Source organism: Bombina bombina, chromosome 3, assembly GCF_027579735.1.
Source record: "Bombina bombina isolate aBomBom1 chromosome 3, aBomBom1.pri, whole genome shotgun sequence".
NCBI classification, from domain to species: Eukaryota; Metazoa; Chordata; class Amphibia; order Anura; family Bombinatoridae; genus Bombina; species Bombina bombina.
The window spans coordinates 1,216,678,581-1,216,700,605 of record NC_069501.1 but is presented as its reverse complement, the minus strand read 5'-3'; the positions used below and the strand labels follow the sequence as shown (position 1 = coordinate 1,216,700,605).

Genomic DNA, 22,025 nt, shown 5'->3' with positions numbered 1-22,025 from the left:
TCTGGTGCATGGTGATGCGCTCCATATAAGCAGTAAACCTTATAGAGACATTATTGGCATCCATTTGTCTATATATCAACTTTCTCCTATTTACTCCTACCTATTTTTAAGGAAAACATAGGGTAAGACTGTTCCATATTATTATTATCATTTTGTATAGTATTATTGTGAACTATATTTATGATTGATCCTTGTACACCTAATATCTTATACCACATGATAGTGAAGTAATATTACACAGCTTCTTATCATATTCTTTTTAATTTATTTTTATAATTATCAGTACTTTAAGTGGCGCTCCAATTTTATCTGTTGTATCTTCTAAAGAAACCTGGCGATGCGGGCAGAGGATTAGCGTTATGTTTACCATAACTCAATAGTAATTATTTTAAAAAATAAGTGCTTTTGTAAACTTTAATAAATTAAAAGTGCCCCTGTTTTTAAGATTATTTTTTGATAATGGGCTCATTAAAGTTTACAATCACTTTAAATAAATAAAAAATACATATATTTCACTTTCTACTGAATAGTACATTCAATAATTTAAACAAAATGCATTAATTCACAATGAAGTCTAGATGAATCAACATATAAAATTTCAGGTTTAATAATTGAATGCTACATTCAATAAAGGGAAAATATACCTTTTTAATTTTTTATTTAACATGGCCAATATTCATTCTGTTTTACAAATGTACCAAAACATTTGTCTATACCTATACACTAAATACTACATTTGTAATCTCAGTCGATATTGGAAATGTTTTTATCTGATTCATAAAAATGTTCACTTGAAGTAAGTTTCCAGAGAAATAAAAATGGAACAAATCTGGCAAGAAATATTAAATCACAATGTAGAAAAAAAATGCAAATAATTCCTTAGGCAAGGAGTTCCACAATTTGATTCACTGTAAGAGCAATATAATTGTGGAACTCATTGTCTAAGGAGGTAGCGAATGCTAGCAACGTTCGATAAATTAATAAATGTCTAAAACATTTTTGGCAAAAACAGAATTCAAGGATATGATTGTTTGTGTTAAAATGGGTCAGCTTTATAAATGTGTTAATTTAAGTTAAATTGACAGCTTATTTATCGTAAATAATGTAGGATCTTTATAGGTTGAACTCAATGGACTTCTGTCTTCTTTCAACTTCATCTACTATGTAAAAATAGTGTGCTGCCTATTGATCTCCATATAATATAAAAAAAAATTCACTTGAAAAGGATATTTTCATGTTTTATATCATATTTAATAAATGTTACCTTACTAAAAAAACATGCAATTATGTAGAAATCCTATGTCAGGCATTCCGCTCAAAAACAAAAGTATGCTTACCTGATAATTTCATTTTCTTCTGATGGAAAGAGTCCACAGTTGCATTCATTATTTTTGGAAAATAAGAACCTGGCCACCAGGAGGAGGCAAAGACAACCCAGCCAAAGGCTTAAATACTCCTCCCACTCCCCTCATCCCCCAGTCATTCTGCCGAGGAACAAGGAACAGTAGAAGAAATATCAGGGTGAAAGATGCCAGAAGAATATAAGGACGCCCCACATAAAATTATGAGTGGGGAGCTGTGGACTCTTTCCATCAGAAGAAAAGGAAATGATCAGGTAAGCATAATTTATGTTTTTCTTCTTAAATGGAAAGAGTCCACAGCTGCATTCATTACTTTTGGGAAAACCATACCCAAGCTATAGAGGACACTGAATGCCAAGACGGGAGGGTACAATAGGCGGCCCATACTGAGAGCACCAGGCCTGAACCTCTACCCAATAAAAAAAAACGCTTTGTCCGAAGCCGAGAAAATTTTAAGAGGAAAATCCCCAGAGACACTGACTCACAGTTAGTCCAGAAGCCAAACTAGAGACCGCAAAGCGGACTTGACTGAGCCAACAGTCCTCCAGGAGACACAGTCGCCCAACAAACGGTCCCCCACCGCTCATCTCCACAAATGAAGGAGACACCAGCCGAAACCCCCAAGGGAACAAGGCAAAGGAAAACCAAAAAACCGAAAGGTCCCCTAATACAAAAAAGAACACCTCAACGAGTGAGCCCAGCTCACAGAGACCCAAAAGGGGCCCAAACAGGGAAAGGAGGCCACGCCTATACCAAGCGAAACCCGGGATAAAACCGCACAGAGACAGACGTCTCTCCAACATCCTGCAAGCACGGAATGCAACTGAAGAGGCAAAGTCCTCCCAGTGTCTGACCATAGAATACCAAAGCATTCTACCATGAAAAAGTGTGAAATACACCCAGGTGAAAAACCCCAAGGTTGAGAACACAGAGTCCATAACAGGACGACACAGAGGGTACTTGCGAGGAAGAAGAAGCAGTCAAGCAAGAAACAGACCGCAAAAGCAACCACCAGACAGAGGGCATGCTCCAGTCAACCTAAGTCGCCAGACCTACACACAGGTCCCTAAAAAGGGGAACACAGAACCTCAATCGAGGCCCCCCGAGAAGGAGAGTATACCCTCAGAACCCGAAGGAAGAGTAAACCCTCTTCTGAAATCAATGGAGCAAGTTGAAAGGAAAATCTATACCCCAGCAGACTATGCTAACAGGATAGACTCAACAAAGCTCACATCCAGAGGAGACTGCAACCTGAACGCAGCTCCATAGACCGCTCTGCCATCCTGACCTGCAGACCCACAGCCAGCTGGACCAACCCAGCCTCAGGGATCCAAAATAGGGGAACAAAAAAATCCCGAAACAGGTACAGGAACGAGTGTAAGGATAGCACAGCCATCCCCACAGAGTACAAGTACAACCCGACTCTGAAAACAGACAACAAGGCCATAGACCTAAGGATCTATAAAAAAAAGGCACAACAAGTCTGCTTGGAGCCAGAAAGACACCAGGGGGAATCAATCCCAACTTTAAGCCTCCCATCTAGGAGAAGCCCCAAGCAAGGACTCCATCTCCATAGGGAGGAGAATATCCCCTAAGGAAAAAGGGATGATGCCGGAAGGGCAACAACTGTCCTCAAGGCCCAAAGTCACCGGCTAATGTAAAGAGAAATTCCCAACACAGATGTCCTAGAAAAGGACCCCCCTACAAGTAGCTTGCCAAGCAGAGGCACAGCCAACCCATTCGCCTGCAGAGCATGGAATCCACGGGAACACTAGCAAGCTGACCACGGGAATGCAACCCTAAGGCACACCAGAAATTGTACATTCAACACCAGCAGCAGGGTATGAACCAACCACCCTTGAGGCTCAAGCCACACGGCTAACCACCAGATGACATGGGCTATTCTGTGTCAAAGAGTAAAAAATACTCAGAAAACCTGGCCAACCATGACCAGGTTAGGTAGATGGAGCAAGGGCATAGCCAAAGTTCCCACTACCATGGAACACCCCGACCAGCCCTGAGATCCAAGATTCCAAAACCACCCAAGACATGGGTCAGGAAAAAAATGTAAGTCTCAGGGAGAAAAACAGGTCTGGGCACCTAATAGTTCAGGCAAACTTTACCCTAGAACTAAACACCCCAACTGGCCAAAAAGCCAGATACAAGGGTATGAATGCATATCCAGAGAATCCGGATAGCGAGAAGAACTGAAAAGCCCTGACCAAAGGAAAGAACCACCCCTAGCTAAATTCCAATGCTCCAAGGAGCAAGGCTAGAAGTCATATGAAGATACTTCTCAGAGCCTCAGTACAACCAAGGGATACCTCGAGGTAAAAAAAAAAAAAATCCTACTAGTAGGACTAGTCTCCCTATCACCTCCGCAAAGCAGAGGACACAAGGAAGAGAAAGGCACTAAGACTACCCAGCTCCGGAAAACCCCGAGCTAAACAAAGTCCCCGCAGGGAACAACCATCACCCGGAAACACAGGTCCCTAAAAGGAGATCCAACTCACCCGGAGATAATGGAAAAAGACCCAAAGGTCTCTTATAACTCAGAGAAGAGCTGCAGCTAGAAACCTACAAACAGCTTACTGCAAGGTGTCAAGAGCTGCAACTGGTTTCAAATTGTAAACCTTCCACATGCTAGACAGCTATCCTGTACAAGCTGTTGGATCAAGCCCAAAAGGACAAATCCAGAGGCCTAAAACCGAAGGCCAAACCGCGCAACTGCGGTAAGGGGCATTAAGCCCTCCAACCCTCCACCACATGGGGGAGGAAACTCTAAGATCTGATGAAATCAGATGTCAGATAGAGTGACGCAGCAGAAAACTCACCTGCCCGGCCATCTATGACTGAAGGCTATAAGGACTGAAACAATACTTCCCACCTCACGGACCCACAGGTCCTCTCGAATGCTTAGTTGAACATGAAAAACAATGATAACCCGAGCACTCAGCGCTTCTACCAAACCAGCCGAGCAGAACAGCGACACGTGCCTGAACAGCCGCAAGACCGAACGAACCTAACAGGACCATCCTGCACCTAGGGTCCTAACCGGCAAGCTGCATAAATTCTTCCTCAAAGGGGAAAAAAACAGAAAACAGACAATTTAAACATAGGACTAACATGTCCAAAACAACTTCCGAAGAAGTAATAGAGTATCAATCCCAGAGGGTTGCCGAAAGAAAAAACAAACAAATAAAAGACATCGGATATAAATAAAATATAAGGAAACCCGGAGGTTAACGCCCAAAAAGACACAGGCCTACCCGCAGGACCAGTCAAACGGAGCCCTATCTTTCAAAACTGGGAAAGATCTCAAACAAATGACAATCAGATTACTTCATCCCCACATGTCTAATGAGGTGCACCATTCAAATTAGCAGGCTGAAAATCCCCGTATCTGGTAACGATAGGGTCATTCAATAACTAAAAAACATGCCTGAGCAATACGCGAAGGCGCGCAATCCTGTAACGAAAGGCACAACACTCAGGGACAGTTATACCCGTGGGGAAATGCAGAGGCCCTCCCCAAGTCGAAAGGCCCTGGACAATAGGGCACGAGCAGATTCTCAAATAAACGTCTGGACTCTGCAGACGAACAATCGCCAACATTATGTGGAAGCGAAAACGTGCTGTAACCTCCGGGGGGGAACACGCCACCCTGCATGGCGGAATCAGAAACTGGGTCACTCGCATGTGTAGAAGTATGAATTGGTAGGGAACTCGCCTCTCAGAGGACAAGACCCCCAGAGGTTAATGGTTTAGCAGAACCTTGATTCCCCGAGTCCGAGGAACCAGGCGCACTGAAATGGCATATGGAACAAAACTGGTTTACATGTGTCAACGAGGCCAATCCGGATTCGTCACCGGACACAGAATCTGAAATCAAAATAGTCTCAGTATCAGAATCCTCCGTAACTGAATCTGAAATTAGTGCAGTCCCAGCATCAGAATCCTCCATAACTGGATAGAGGATATATAAATATGGACTAAAGTAGTAAAAACAAAAATGGCACATGACACCCCCAATGGCTGGGGCACTTACCACCTCCTATTACCAGACTCCTGCGGACTAGAAAATTTCCTTCGCCACAAAGTCGGGAATGCGGAAATGAAAAACGGAACGGAACCATGCCCGAACACAAGGTGAACCGTACAGTCCAAAAAAGCGTGCCCAACCAAAAGGCTGCGTCACTTCCAAAGACCTCAATGTTCCAAACCACGAGCCCATAAAACATCACACATAAGCAGGTTGAATCACATAACAAACATGATTATAAACCCCCCTGTTCAATAACCCCCCTCAGGAGATATTAACCCTCGATTCCAAGATACTACAAGAGACTCACTTAGACCCTTAAGATAAGTTAGACCCACAAGGTGGTAGCCTCTCGGGAAAACATTAACATCACATTATATTGATGAATAAAGTAAAATGAAACGATCTTACCGGAATCTATGCCGTGGAACAGGAACACGGCCTTTCAAGTGTGACGGATAGCAGCATCGCTTCAGCCATGGACTTGAGAGAAGAAAACAGGCAGCGGAGTGAAGTTCAACAACGCTGATTGCTTGAGGAGCTGTTAATCTGAGTCGGGATGGTTTCGCAGAAAGACTCTCCCTGCATCTCCGGACTCTAACTTTCATCCAAGCCCTCACTGAGAGACTGACAGGACTACTTAAAACTCCTGTCCCATGCTGAAGAGTACTACCCTCCATAAGAGACAAAAACAAAAATTAAAAATTCTGACACTTCTCTGCCAACCTCCTGGGACGAAAGGCAAAGAATGACTGGGGGATGAGGGGAGTGGGAGGAGTATTTAAGCCTTGGCTGGGTTGTCTTTGCCTCCTCCTGGTGGCCTGGTTCTTATTTCCCAAAAGTAATGAATGCAGCCGTGGACTCTTTCCATTTAAGAAAACATCACGTCAACAATATGAGAAAGAAGAATGGTTACAGTTTTGAAATGCAGACGGCCATTCTGAATATTCCAAGAAAATTAAGACTCCAATATACAGATTGCTGAATGTAATTTTGTCATATAAAACTCACAATGTTTTTTAATGATTGCAATGAAATGTTCAGATAAAATGTTAATTATAAAAGGAAGAAAATAATATGAAATTGCTAATTGGAATGATCATGAATTGATATAAGTATTCAAACATATTAGGCATCTATTATCAATATTTAAAGGATTAGTCGCCATTATTTTTTGTCACATTCGCTACGTGAGTGTGTGTCTGTATACATAATATATATATAAAACTATTTTGATTACGTAATAGCAGTTAAAAAAAAAAGTAAACCAGATTAATGCAGTAGAATTCATGTACCACTAGAGTCATAAGAAAGATCAGATATACCACAATTGTTGTTATGATAAGATCTTAACTTACATGATAAATGTTTTCTTTAGAAACTGCTCCAACCTATCCTTGGAAAGATAAAGACATAACAATTAAAAGCATGTCTACTGAAATTGTAAACAAATGACACTTTATGAGTAACACTAACAAATTACATATTGCATCCAACACATTTTACTTCTATATTATGTCTAACACCAACCTACGTCTAACACTACAGCGCAGACTGTAGCTGGGGGCAGAAGGCACTGATCACACTCCCCTACCATATGAAGCCAGATCCCTGGATTGCTACAGAGATTGACACTATCTGTTTCACTCTCTGTAATAATCATTACTCGTTGGTGCAGAGTGGTAGCAGTGGGTGGGAAGGAGGGAGGTGGGCAGCCTTGTGAGGAGGGAGGAGCGGAGTTCCCTATACGTAACAAATATATCGGTGGGCGGTGAGAGGGGGAGTATAATAGTGAGCTGTTAGGGGGGGATCATGGAGGTGGAAGGATGAGGAGGGACACCTAAACTACAGAAATAAAGACATATTTTAAAAAAGCCCTAACTGCATACTGGCAGAGTATCTGCCAGTACCTAAGATGGTGGTGACCAGTGTCGGGGGGGGGGGGGGAAGAGGTGTTTGGGAGTGATCGGGTAGGGATCAGGGGGTGGGATATGTCATGTGGGAGGGCAATCTCTACACCACAGCAAAACTTAACCTTATAAGCTACCTGATTTTCCCCTTCACTGCTGGCAATTTCAGAAGTGTGGTGCACAGCTGCAATTAGCGGCCGTCTAATTTCCAAAAACTATTCGCAAAGCCATGCATGTCTACTCTTTCTGAACAAAGCGGAACCAAGAGAAGCTTTTGCAACCATTTGTCTTATGACTGCAGTAGTTGTTTGTAAATAATTTCAGTGAGAAACTTAAAGCTTGATCTTTTTTATTTGATTGTATTTGGCGGATAAATAGTAGCATCAAATATACCAATATGGGCTTAGATCAATACCTTGGGTTGTCAACTTGTTTTTCTCTGCTTCTTAATGCGAGGTCTAAAAGATTCGTCCTGGGACCCAGAAAATTCTTCCTTCACCAAAGTGACAAACTCCAACAGAGCCACTCTCCTCCTTTGTTTCAGCACTTTCAGCTTTCTGTGTGCTCTCAGAGACAGAGTGTATGTGCTCAATAGATATGTGCATTTGTTTTGTTCACTGCAGAATGCGGAAGAAGCAGGCCCCTTGCGGCTTTCAGCTAATTTCGGATCCAAAATTATTCTTGTGAAAGTGCAACACACAAAATCCAGATCTTAGTGTGGTTCACTTTTCACAAGAATATTTTCGGCTCCGAAATGAACTGAAAGCCACAAGGGGTCGCCTTCTTCTGTATCCAGCTGTGAACAAAACAGATGATTGCACATATCTAGTGTTCAAGTAAAAAGACCAGGCGCTGAACACGTAATAATTACACCGGTGTGTAGTTCTAGCAATCAAGGGAGTTGTTATGGCTAACATTCCACAAAAACCTGTCGTTTTCTAACTGTAAATAAAATCTCAAAATGTATTCATTGGCATTCTCTGATTTAGCTAAGATCATTTAGATGTATTATTTGTGATCATATTGAAAAGGGCCAGTATACAACAATTTTCATTTAACTGCATGTAATAGACACTACTATAAAGAAGAATATGCACAGATACTGATCTAAAAATCCAGTATAAAACCTTTTAAAACCATACTTAGAAGTCCCCAATTTAGACCTGTTGATGAGGTTAGGCTGGGACACCCAGTGAAAGGGACTGAGAGAAGACCCCCCCCCTTCCCCTGCATATGAAAAGACCCTTATACAAACAGTAGCAAGCTGAAGTCTGTATACATTAGTATACGTCTAAAACTTTGGGGCTTGGTTAGAAGTCTGAAAATCAGCACAATGTTATTAAAAATAAGCAAAACTATACATTTTTACAAAACCACCCCCAGATGGGCTATATAAATGGATCATCTACAAAACATGTATGCAAAGAAAAACCTAGTGTACAATGTCCCTTTAAGGTCTTTATCTACAACTATGTCTAAAATTATGCAATGAGGTAACTCATTTGGTATAGCAGAACTGCCCAGATTCTCAAAATAGACAATCCAAGCTATTGATCTAAGTCCATTTTGCTATATTTCAAGCCTCCATTTTACCACTAAATGGCACCATATAAAAAAAAACAACTAACTTTATCACAAGCTTTGGGTTTCAAACTAAAATGATTTACACACAATTACTGCAGCCATAAGACAAATGGTTGTAAAACCTTCTCTAGGATCCCCTTTGCTCAGAAATAGCAGACATGCTTTGCCAATAATTTTTGGTAATTAGAAGGCTGCTAATTGCAGCTGCTAACCACACTTGTGAAAATTTGGGCAGTTAGCTGTTAATGGTAAAATGTATTGTAGTGAAGGGATTACACTCCCACCTGAAACCTATCACCTCCCTGATACCTCCCAAACGACTATCTTCTCTCCACCCTCCCACTGGTCACCATCATCTCCCACCATCTTAGGTACTAACAGCCAGTCTGCCAGAATGCAAAAATGGGCCAGCTCCTATGCATCACATTCCTACTTTTTAAATAAAGCTAGCAAGAGAATGAAGAAAAAATTATATTAGAAGTAAATTAGAAAGTTGCTTAAAAATGCATGCTCTATCTGAATCATGAAAAATAAAAAATTGGGTTTAGTGTCCCTTTAAGTTTTTTGAAAATTATTTCTTTATTTTATGTAGTGTAGGGATCCCTTCTCACCCTCCCTGATCCCCCGAAAACAGTGGTTATATACATGTATTTAAGAACAAATAGAACATAGTCTTCTATGTGAAGAACATTGGAATGTGAAATATTGATATTTCATGTCAGGTTAGCACAATTGATAAAATGCGATTGTGTTCACACTCCAGTGAAGTCTATTGGGGAAATGTTAAAGTGGTTGCGATATTCGAAGTTCGGCATTTTGAGCGTGTTGGGATACTTTTAACTTGTAATATGCGCTCTACCTGACGCACTCAAAAAGCTTACTTCTAGCGAATTTAACGTTCGCGTGGGAGCACTAAACAGGCACCACTTGTAATCTACCCCTTTGTGTTTAAATAGGCTCCTTGCAATTTATTTTGCAGTTTTACATTTCAAAATGGCATCACAAAGCAAACAATCACAGACAAATGTGTTCACAGGCAAACACTCTATGTAAATGATCTTCACTACACATTTTTGTCAATAAACTATACATAAAAACAAGCTAAAAATATTTTTTATAATTTAGGGAATTTCATTGTGAGCTCTGATATATGACTGTTACAATTAGAAAACATAATTTATGCTTACCTGATAAATTATTTTTTTTCTTGGTGGTGAGAGTCCACAATCTATTACTCCTGGAAATTACTCTTCTCTACCACTAGGAGGAAGCAAAGATTCCCAAACCCTAAGAGCCCTATAAAACCCCTCCCACCTCACACATAACCCAGAGTAACTAATAGCCAAGCAAAGAGAGGTAAGAATAAGGAATAAGAGCCATAAAAGGAGCAGGGAAAAAAGATGTGCTAGAGTAAAAATGAACCATAAAAAACATAATGGTGGGGGTCTTGTGGACTCTTACCACCATGAAAGAAAACAGAATTTATGTTTACCTGATAAATTACTTTCTCCAACGGTGTGTCCGGTCCACGGCGTCATCCTTACTTGTGGGATATTCTCCTCCCCAACAGGAAATGGCAAAGAGCCCAGCAAAGCTGGTCACATGATCCCTCCTAGGCTCCGCCTACCCCAGTCATTCGACCGACGTTAAGGAGGAATATTTGCATAGGAGAAACCATATGGTACCGTGGTGACTGTAGTTAAAGAAAATAAATTATCAGACCTGATTAAAAAAACCAGGGCGGGCCGTGGACCGGACACACCGTTGGAGAAAGTAATTTATCAGGTAAACATAAATTCTGTTTTCTCCAACATAGGTGTGTCCGGTCCACGGCGTCATCCTTACTTGTGGGAACCAATACCAAAGCTTTAGGACACGGATGAAGGGAGGGAGCAAATCAGGTCACCTAAATGGAAGGCACCACGGCTTGCAAAACCTTTCTCCCAAAAATAGCCTCAGAAGAAGCAAAAGTATCAAATTTGTAAAATTTAGAAAAAGTGTGCAGTGAAGACCAAGTCGCTGCCTTACATATCTGATCAACAGAAGCCTCGTTCTTGAAGGCCCATGTGGAAGCCACAGCCCTAGTGGAGTGAGCTGTGATTCTTTCAGGAGGCTGCCGTCCGGCAGTCTCATAAGCCAATCGGATAATGCTTTTAATCCAGAAGGAGAGAGAGGTAGAAGTTGCTTTTTGACCTCTCCGTTTACCAGAATAAACAACAAACAAAGACAAAGTTTGTCTGAAATCCTTAGTAGCTGCTAAGTAAACTTTGAGAGCACGAACTACATCCAAGTTGTGCAACAAACGTTCCTTCTTTGAAACTGGATTAGGACACAAAGAAGGCACAACTATCTCCTGGTTAATGTTTTTGTTAGAAACAACTTTTGGAAGAAAACCAGGTTTAGTACGCAAAACCACCTTATCTGCATGGAACACCAGATAAGGAGAAGAACACTGCAGAGCAGATAATTCTGAAACTCTTCTAGCAGAAGAAATTGCAACCAAAAACAAAACTTTCCAAGATAATAACTTAATATCAACGGAATGTAAGGGTTCAAACGGAACCCCCTGAAGAACTGAAAGAACTAGGTTGAGACTCCCAGGAGGAGTCAAAATTTTGTAAACAGGCTTGATTCTAACCAGAGCCTGAACAAAGGCTAGAACATCCGGCACAGCTGCCAGCTTTTTTGTGAAGTAACACAGACAAGGCAGAAATCTGTCCCATCAAGGAACTTGCAGATAATCCTTTTTTCAATCCTTCTCGAAGGAAGGATAGACTCTTAGGAATCTTAACCTTGTCCCAAGGGAATCCTGCAGATTCACACCAACAGATATACCAAATTATGTGGTAATTTTTCTGGTTACAGGCTTTCAGGCCTGAACAAGAGTATTAATAACAGAATCTGAGAACCCTCGCTTTGATAAGATCAAGCGTTCAATCTCCAAGCAGTCAGCTGGAGTGGGTCGAACGGACCTAGAACAAGAAGGTCTGTCAAAGGTAGCTTCCATGGTGGAGCCGATGACATATTCACCAGATCTGCATACCAAGTCCTGCGTGGCCACGCAGGAGCTATCAAAATCACCGACGCCCTCTCCTGATTGATCCTGGCTACCAGCCTGGGGATGAGAGGAAACGGCGGGAACACATAAGCTAGTTTGAAGGTCCAAGGTGCTACTAGTGCATCCACTAGAGCCGCCTTGGGATCCCTGGATCTGTACCCGTAGTAAGGAACTCTGAAGTTCTGACGAGAGGCCATCAGATCCATGTCTGGAATGCCCCACGGTTGAGTGACTTGGGCAAAGATTTCCGGATGGAGTTCCCACTCCCCCGGATGCAATGTCTGACGACTCAGAAAATCCGCTTCCCAATTTTCCACTCCTGGGATGTGGATAGCAGACAGGTGGCAGGAGTGAGACTCCGCCCATAGAATGATTTTGGTCACTTCTTCCATCGCTAGGGAACTCCTTGTTCCCCCCTGATGGTTGATGTATGAACTTGGCCCTCGCTAGCTGAGGCCAAGCTTTGAGAGCATTGAATATCGCTCTCAGTTCCAGAATATTTATCGGTAGAAGAGATTCTACCCGAGACCAAAGACCCTGAGCTTTCAGGGATCCCCAGACCGCGCCCCAGCCCATCAGACTGGCGTCGGTCGTGACAATGACCCACTCTGGTCTGCGGAAGGTCATCCCTAGTGACAGGTTGTCCAGGGACAGCCACCAACGGAATGAGTCTCTGGTCCTCTGATTTACTTGTATCTTCGGAGACAAGTCTGAATAGTCCCCATTCCACTGACTGAGCATGAACAGTTGTAATGGTCTTAGATGAATGCGCACAAAAGGAACTATGTCCATTGCCGCTACCATCAAACCTATCACTTCCATGCACTGCGCTATGGAAGGAAGAGGAACGGAATGAAGTATCCGACAAGAGTCTAGAAGTTTTGTTTTACTGGCTTCTGTCAGAAAAATCCTCATTTCTAAGGAGTCTATTATAGTTCCCAAGAAGGGAACCCTCGTTGACGGAGATAGAGAACTCTTTTCCACGTTCACTTTCCATCCGTGAGATCTGAGAAAGGCCAGGACAATGTCCGTGTGAGCCTTTACTTGAGGAAGGGACGACGCTCGAATCAGAATGTCGTCCAAGTAAGGTACTACAGCAATGCCCCTTGGTCTTAGCACCGCCAGAAGGGACCCTAGTACCTATGAGAAAATCCTAGGAGCAGTGGCTAATCCGAAAGAAAATGCCACGAACTGGAAATGCTTGTCCAGGAATGCAAACCTTAGGAACCGATGATGTTCCTTGTGGATAGGAATATGTAGATACGCATCCTAGAAATCCACCTTGGTCATGAATTGACCTTCCTGGATGGAAGGAAGAAGTTTTCGAATGGTTTCCATCTTGAACGATGGAACCTTGAGAAACTTGTTCAAGATCTTGAGATCTAAGATTGGTCTGAACGTTCCCTCTTTTTTGGGAACTATGAACAGATTGGAGTAGAACCCCATCCCTTGTTCTCCTAATGGAACAGGATGAATCACTCCCATTTTTAGCAGGTCTTCTACCCAATGTAAGAATGCCTGTCTTCTTATGTGGTCTGAAGACAACTGAGACCTGTGGAACCTCCCCCTTGGAGGAAGCCCCTTGAACTCCAGAGAATAACCTTGGGAGACTATTTCTAGCGCCCAAGGATCCAGAACATCTCTTTCCCAAGCCTGAGCGAAGAGAGAGAGTCTGCCCCCCACCAGATCCGGTCCCGGATCGGGGGCCCGCATTTCATGCTGTCTTGGTAGCAGTGGCAGGTTTCCTGGCCTGCTTTCCTTTGCTCCAGCCTTGCATAGGTCTCCAGGCTGGATTGGCTTGAGAAGTATTACCTTCCTGCTTAGAGGACGTAGCCCTTGGGGCTGATCCGTTTCTGCGAAAGGGACGAAACTTAGGTTTATTTTTGGTCTTGAAAAGACCTATCCTGAAAAAACATATAGTTAAATGAGAAGGAACCTTGGTTTCCCCACAGTCAGAACACAATCTATCTGGTAGTTCAGACATGTTAAACAGGCATAAACTTGATAACAAAGCACAAAAAACGTTTTAAAATAAAACCGTTACTGTCACTTTAAATTTTAAACTAAACACACTTTATTATTGCAATTGCGAAAAAGTATGAAGGAATTGTTCAAAATTCACCAAAATTTCACCACATTGTCTTAAAGCCTTAAAAGTATTGCACACCAAATTTGGAAGCTTTAACCCTTAAAATAACGGAACCGGAGCCGTTTTTATATTTAACCCCTTTACAGTCCCTGGAATCTGCTTTGCTGAGACCCAACCAAGCCCAAAGGGGAATACGATACCAAATGATGCCTTCAGAAAGACTTTTCTATGTATCAGAGCTCCACACACATGCAGCTGCATGCCATGCTGTCCTCAAAAACAAGTGCGCCATACCGGCGCGAAAATGAGGCTCTGACTATGATTAGGGAAAGTCCCTAAAGAATAAGGTGTCTAAAACAGTGCCTGCCGATATAATCATATCAAAATACCCAGAATAAATGATTCCTCAAGGCTAAATAAGTGTTAATAATGAATCGATTTAGCCCAGAAAAAGTCTACAGTCTTAATAAGCCCTTGTGAAGCCCTTATTTACTATCTTAATAAACATGGCTTACCGGATCCCATAGGGAAAATGACAGCTTCCAGCATTACATCGTCTTGTTAGAATGTGTCATACCTCAAGCAGTAAGAGACTGCACACTGTTCCCCCAACTGAAGTTAATTGCTCTCAACAGTCCTGTGTGGAACAGCCATGGATTTTAGTTACGGTGCTAAAATCATTTTCCTCATACAAACAGAAATCTTCATCTCTTTTCTGTTTCTGAGTAAATAGTACATACCAGCACTATTTTAAAATAACAAACTCTTGATTGAATAATAAAAACTACAGTTAAACACTAAAAAACTCTAAGCCATCTCCGTGGAGATGTTGCCTGTACAACGGCAAAGAGAATGACTGGGGTAGGCGGAGCCTAGGAGGGATCATGTGACCAGCTTTGCTGGGCTCTTTGCCATTTCCTGTTGGGGAGGAGAATATCCCACAAGTAAGGATGACGCCGTGGACCGGACACACCTATGTTGGAGAAATTAATTTATCAGATAAGCATAAATTATGTTTTCTTTCATACAGGTGGTGTGAGTCCTCGATCCATTACTCCTGGGAACTAATACCCAAGCTAAGGAGTCCACAAGTAATAACATAAAAAGGAGGGTTTTAAAAAACATATTTTTTCACAAAGAAATTAAATTCACAAGCCCAATTTTTTTTTAATGCACTTAAAATAAATCAAACAGGCAAAAAAAACAAAAAATTAAAAACAGACAGTTGCCTAACAAAAGCTGCTTCAGAAGAAGCAAAAACATCAAAATGGTAGAATTTTGTAAAAGTATGCAAAGAAGACCAAGTAGCAGCCGTGCAAATCTGGTAAAGTGAAGGCTCATCCTTGAAGGCCCAAGAAGTGGCAACTGACCTACTAGAATGAGCTGTAATCTGCTGTGGTAGACGTTGACCTGCCTCCAAATAATCTTTGTTATCATCATCATCATCATCATGTATTTGTAGAGCGCCAAGAGATTCCGCAGCTCTTTGTGAATCAAAAGTTTAAACCAAGAGGCCAAAGAAACAGCAGAAACTTTCTGACCCTTCCTAGGACCAGCGATATGATTGAACAAACTAGAAGTTTGTCTAAAGTCCTTAGTAGCATCAATGTAATATGTCAATGTCCTAACAACGTCCAAAGAATGCAAAGATTTCTCTGAAGCATTCTTAAGATTAAGACACAAAGAAAGAACAGCAATGTCTCTGCTAATGTCTGAAGAAACAATCTTAGGGAAAAAATCAAATGATTTTTGTAATGATAAAGAAAGAGCAGATCACTCAGAAACTCTTTTAGCAGAAGAGATAGGCAAAAGGAATAACACTTTTCAAGAAAGTAGTTTAATATCCATCTTATGCATAGGCTTAAAAGGAGGAGCCTGCAGAACCCTTAACACCAAGAAAAATGGAACCCTTACAAGCCTTCAGATCTAGAACTGGTCTGAAAGTGCCTTCCTTCTTTAAAACAATGAAGAGATTTGAATAAAATCCCATCCCCTATTCTTGCAAAGAAACTTGAACAATCACTCCCAAAGCTTCCAGTTCTGAGACAGACTTGAAAAAAGCTTGAGCTTTTACAGGATTCCTTGGAAGATTGGACAGAAAAAAACCTTCCTCTTGGAGGCCTTGTTCTGAATCCTATTTGATATTCCTATGAAACTATACTCAGAACCCAGGGGTCTGGAACAGACTGAAACCAAGCCCCTTGAAAGAGGTTTAATCTGCTCCCTACCAGAAGCTCTGGATTGGGGGTGCACCTTCATGCAGTTTTGGTAGTAGGAATAGATTTCTTACCCTGCTTTGACTTGTTCCAGTTAGCACTAGCTCTCCAGATTGAACCAGAGGTGCCTTGCTTTTTAGCAGAGGAGTCAACTTTTTGTTCCTTATTCTGACGAAAGGAACGAAAATGATTAGAAGCTCTAGACTTTGTCCTGAGGAAGAAAAGCCCCTTTACCTCCAGTAACAGAAGATATTATAGAATCTAAATCAGAACCAAATAATGTATTTCCCTTAAAGGAAAGCGATAATAACCTTGATTTTGACACTATATCGGCAGACCAGGATTTAAGCCATAAAGCTCTTCTGGCAAGGTCTGCCAAAGACATTCTTTTGACATTTATTTTCATAATATTAAATACAGTATCACAAATTATTGTAGGAATTGTCACTCTTGAGTAAACCCAAAAGAATCATCAGAATACTGCTCTGAAAGAATAGACAACCAGTAAGTAGAAGCAGCAGCTACATCAGCAATAGAAATAGCTGGCCTGAGAATATAGCCTGCATGTATAAAGCCCCTTCTATGAAAATACTCTATCTAAAAGGTCTTTAAAATAAGTACCGTCTTTCAAGGGAATAGTAGTGCATTTAGCCAGAGTGGAAACGGCCCCATTAACCTTGGGAACTGTTTCCCACAAATCAATATTCACAGCAGGTAAAGGATATAACTTTTTAAACATTGCAGAAAAATTAAATTAATTGCCTGGCTTAGACCATTCTCTAGAAATCATGTCAGAGACAGCATTAGCAATAGGGAAAACCTCAGGGAGATTAACAACAGTCTTAAAAATTAATTTAAATGATTACAAGGCTTATCATCAGAAACTTTAGGATCTTTAACCCCTAAAATAATTAAGACCTCCTTTAAATAAGAACGCATCTATTCAACTTTAAACAAAAAAAAAAAAAAAGAGGAAATATCAGTTTAAACATCAGTTGAAGATCCCTCATCACAGGAGGAAACTTCACCATCTGAATACATAACAGTATCCCTGGTTTCGGGGCACATAGAATTTGTAGAAAGTAAAATCTGAACAGACCTTTTATGCTTGTTTAAAGGCGGGAGAGCAGCCAGCGCCTCAGAAACTGCAGCCTTGATAACATTTTTCACAGTAGGTGGAACTATGTCAGTATTCTCCTGTAATGAACAAACAAAAAAATAACATGCACAAAAAAACTAAGCTAAAAGGAATTCAAGTGCATCAAAACCCGACGTGCGCATAGCTGAGTACTAATGTGCGCTAACCCGACTTGCATAAACCAGCCGCCATCTGAAAGAACAAGACTAAAGGGACTTGCGCTAACCAGATAAGCTTTAAGCCGATGTGCGCAACTGCAATGCACGTAAACTTAAAGGCCCGACATGCGAGAATCAAACTAAGCACTCCAAAATAGCTGAAGCGCGCAAAACAGCAAGGGAATAGTGTAAAGGATTATAATATATATATATATATATATATACACATATACTATCCTCTGACAAGCACTGTACTCTGAAACCCCCTCTCTCTGAAGAATCAAATGCACATCTTCATTCTTCAACCAGGCAAAGTAAAAACTGGTATGTTTGACGTAGGAGGGGTTTTATAAGGCTTTTGGAGTTTGGGAATTTTTGCCTCCTCCTAGTGGTAGAGAAGAGTAATGCTGAGGAGTAATGGATTGTGGACTCTCAACACCTGTATGAAAGAAAACAAACATTCTATCTGACTTAATGGACCTGTGAAGTTCAACACAGCAGCTAGGTGACATATTTCCTGCAGGGTCTGAAGACTTGGTGATCTATTCTGCATTTTTCCATTTTATAATGAAGTCAGAAGTAGACTCATCCATCATAAAACAGGTGAACCTTTCTCTTTAAAGTATCTTCAAAAGAAATTTGTGTGTGCTTAAAGCAATATGACACCTATATTTTTTTTTTCATGATTTAGATAGAGCACTTTATTTTAAACAACTTTTTAATTTACTTCTATTATCTCATTTTCTTCGTTCTCTTGTATCTTTTGTTGAAAAGCAGGGACATATGCTTAGGAGCTGGCCCATTTCTGAGGAACTATATGGCAGCAGTTTTGCAAGAGTGTTATCAACTTGCAAGACCACTAAATGGCAGCACTACTTCCTGCCATGTAGTGCTCCAGAATATCATGTGAACGAAACAAATTTGATAAAAGAAGTAAAATTGGAAGCTCTGTCTGAATCACAACAGAAAATGTGTGGGTTTCATATCCATTTAAATCAAGCACACAAACATAGAATGTATTTCCATTTATCTTATTTAATTCTCAGAGTTCTACATAGCCTATTTTAACAAGAGGTTTTTATTACAGTGAAAAAAAACTCTAGTCTTTAGTGTAAATAAATCCACTTTTAGGAACCACATAAGCAGGCAAGACTGATTTTAAAAGGACCGGTAAATACAGTAGAATTGCAAAATCAACAAGTGTGTAATAAAAAGACAATGCAACAGCATTACTCTAAATGTTAAAATGAGCAGTAGTTTTTTCCCGACAAATTTCAAACTTTATTTCAATTTACCAGCCCCTGTATCATGTGACAGCCATCAACCAATCACAGACTTGCATATGTATACACTGTGAACTCTTGCTCAGTAAGAGATGGTGCATCAGAAATTGTGCATATAAAAAGACTGCGCAATTTCATAATGGAAGCAAATTGGAAAGTCTCTTAAAACCGAATGCTGTATCTGAGACACTAATCAAACACTGCATTAACTCGAAAGTAGCTATGCATATTTTACATTTGCATGTTCTTCACATAGAAGAAAATGTTCTTTTTATTTTATATATATATATAAATATATATATATATAAATATATATATATATATATATATATACACACACTGTATATATATACATACATACATATACACATACATATATACACACAAACACATATATACACACACATACATATATACACACACATACATATATACACACACATACATATACACACACACTTGCATATACACACACACATACATATACACACATATATACATACACATACATATACACACATATATACACACATATACACACACATACATATACACACATACATATACACACACACACACACACACACACATATACACACACATACATATATACACACACATACATACATATACACACACTTGCATACACACACATATACACACACTTGCATACACACACACACTTGCATATACACACACACTTGCATATACACACATATATACATACACATACACACATATACACACATATATACACATACATATACACACACACATACATATACACACACATACATATACACACACTTGCAGGGCCGCCAATAGAAATTTTGGGGCCCCTGACTTAACCATTGATAAGGCCCCCCCCCCTCCTTTGACATGTGCAATTTTTGACCAAGTGACTAAAACGTATATGCACTTTATTCTTAATTGTCTATTTAAACTTGGAAATGTTTTAAAGGTAGAAACATACACTGAAACACACACACACACTCACACATAAGGATTCACATACAGACACTCTAGCAAACACGCAAAGAAACTCAGACACAGACACCCAAACAGACACTCAGCACTTGTTTATATTGACCTGACAAGTAATGAGGTAAACTACAGTTTTGTAAAAAAAGGAGATTTAGAAAACAACATATGGAGTTCTGATTATCTTTTTGTAAAGGAAGATGCCAACTAAATGATGACAACAACTTTACAGTGGCTGAAAGGAAGGGCCCTGAACTGCCTAAACAATAATTTAAAGGTTAAATGGTAGATTGGTGACTTCCGGAAAGGTCTCATAAGTCTCAAAGTCTGTAGAAAGATGTGAATAATCAGTAGTAAAGTCAAAATGTCCTAAAAAGGAACATACAATGGACACCCACACACAAACTCAAACTTGCACATACACCCAAGGAAACACCAACAGAGACAGCCTCAGAAAACACACAAAGACATACACACACACACAGAGACACCCACAGAAAACACATAAAGACATACATACACACCCTCACGGAGACATCCACAGAAAACACACAAAGACATACACACCCTCACAGAGACACCCACAGAAAATACACACCCTCACAGAGACATCCACAGAAAACACAGGCATACATACACACACCCTCACAGAGGCATCCAGAGAAAATACACAAAGACAAACACACGCCCACCCTCACAGAGACACCCATAGAAAAAGCTCAAAGACATATACACACACCCTCACAGACATCCACAGAAAATGCACAAATACATACACACCCACCCTCACAGAGATACCAACAGAAAAAAAAAATACATACACACTTATAGAGACACAAACCAAAGCACAAAGACATAAACACATACACCCACAGAAACACTCACAGGAGAAAACATTTATGCACCTTGCATCCCCTAAATCAACAGTGTGTGACATGCATGATAAAAAAATGCAGAAATTAAGAGATCACTTTTTAAAGAATCATATTTGTAAATGTGCAAACAAAAATAATTCTGTGATTTCAAAATTGTACATTAATGATCTGGGTAGATGGCTAGATGAAGAAAAGTACTTTTAAAAGGTTGACATATGTTTGTTTGATATTTTCCCCATTTTCCCCAACCAAGAGCACCACTTCAAATATAGTGTTCAAATGTTCCCATCTGTCAGCTGTACTTGTGGATTTTGAAAATGCTGTACTCTATATGGTCTTGGTGGAACCATAAGCTCTGGTACTCATACCATTAGATTTGGTTAAATGCAGGATTTAAGCTTGTTGGTATGCATTTCAAAATTAAGTCAGCTGTAGAGTAAATTGAACAGTTTTAAGTTAACCTGACTCATTTCCAATACTGAGCAATCTTAGTCTGAGAGTATAACATGTTATGCAGATGTAAAAATCTTAGATAAAATGCCTCCTTGTATCTGAAAAGTCCTTGCATAAAGGGGCAGTAAACTGGAATGCAATATATATAATTTGTGTATTGAGGAGGAAACATTTCTGCATGGCTTTAAATATAGAATTTCTACAGCATTGTCAAATAATCATAAATACACTGCTGCTAAAAAAAAATGTGTTTTTATAGACCCCTGGCCCCACCATACAACTACTACCACACTGAAGTTACAATTTTAAATTGCACAAAGAAATAAAAAACATTTGCTAAGTAATTCCTACCTCCTCTGCAAATGAAAGTGATCAGCCGTCTGACTCAGGCACACACTCTACAAACAAAGTGCCAAGTCTGTCTCACACTGTGCATAGTGGTTTAGTGCACACTCAGGAATCCTCACAAATGCTAATACTTTACTCCTTGTAATAACATTTCCCATGCTCAATTAGCACTCTTCTGTAATACCCACTGGTGGCTGCCAAAATTAAAAAAAATTAAAAAAATGTTTTTAACTTCTTGCCTCATGGGCCCCCCCTAGCCCATTGGGCCCCTGACAGGAGTCACCCCTGTCACCCCCTGATGGCGGCCCTGCACACTTGCATATATACACACACATACATATATACACACACATACATATACACACACACACACATACATATACACACATACATATACACACATATACACACACATATACACACACATATACACACATACATATACACACACACATACACACATATATACACACACATACATATACACACACACATACATATACACACACATACATATATATACACACAC

The 22,025-nt window shown here is 40.3% G+C and overlaps 1 protein-coding gene across 3 annotated transcripts in view; it reads right to left on the bottom strand.

The window, feature by feature from the left end:
* The window catches only part of NARS2 (asparaginyl-tRNA synthetase 2, mitochondrial), a 192,423-nt gene that overhangs the window by 75,635 nt on the left and 94,763 nt on the right, over positions 1 to 22,025 (bottom strand). For all 3 annotated transcript variants that reach the window (XM_053708676.1, XM_053708675.1, XM_053708677.1), the window contains exon 10: positions 6,762 to 6,799. In XM_053708676.1, the coding sequence (XP_053564651.1) occupies positions 6,762 to 6,799 (38 nt within the window). The remainder of the gene's footprint in view (positions 1 to 6,761; positions 6,800 to 22,025) is intronic.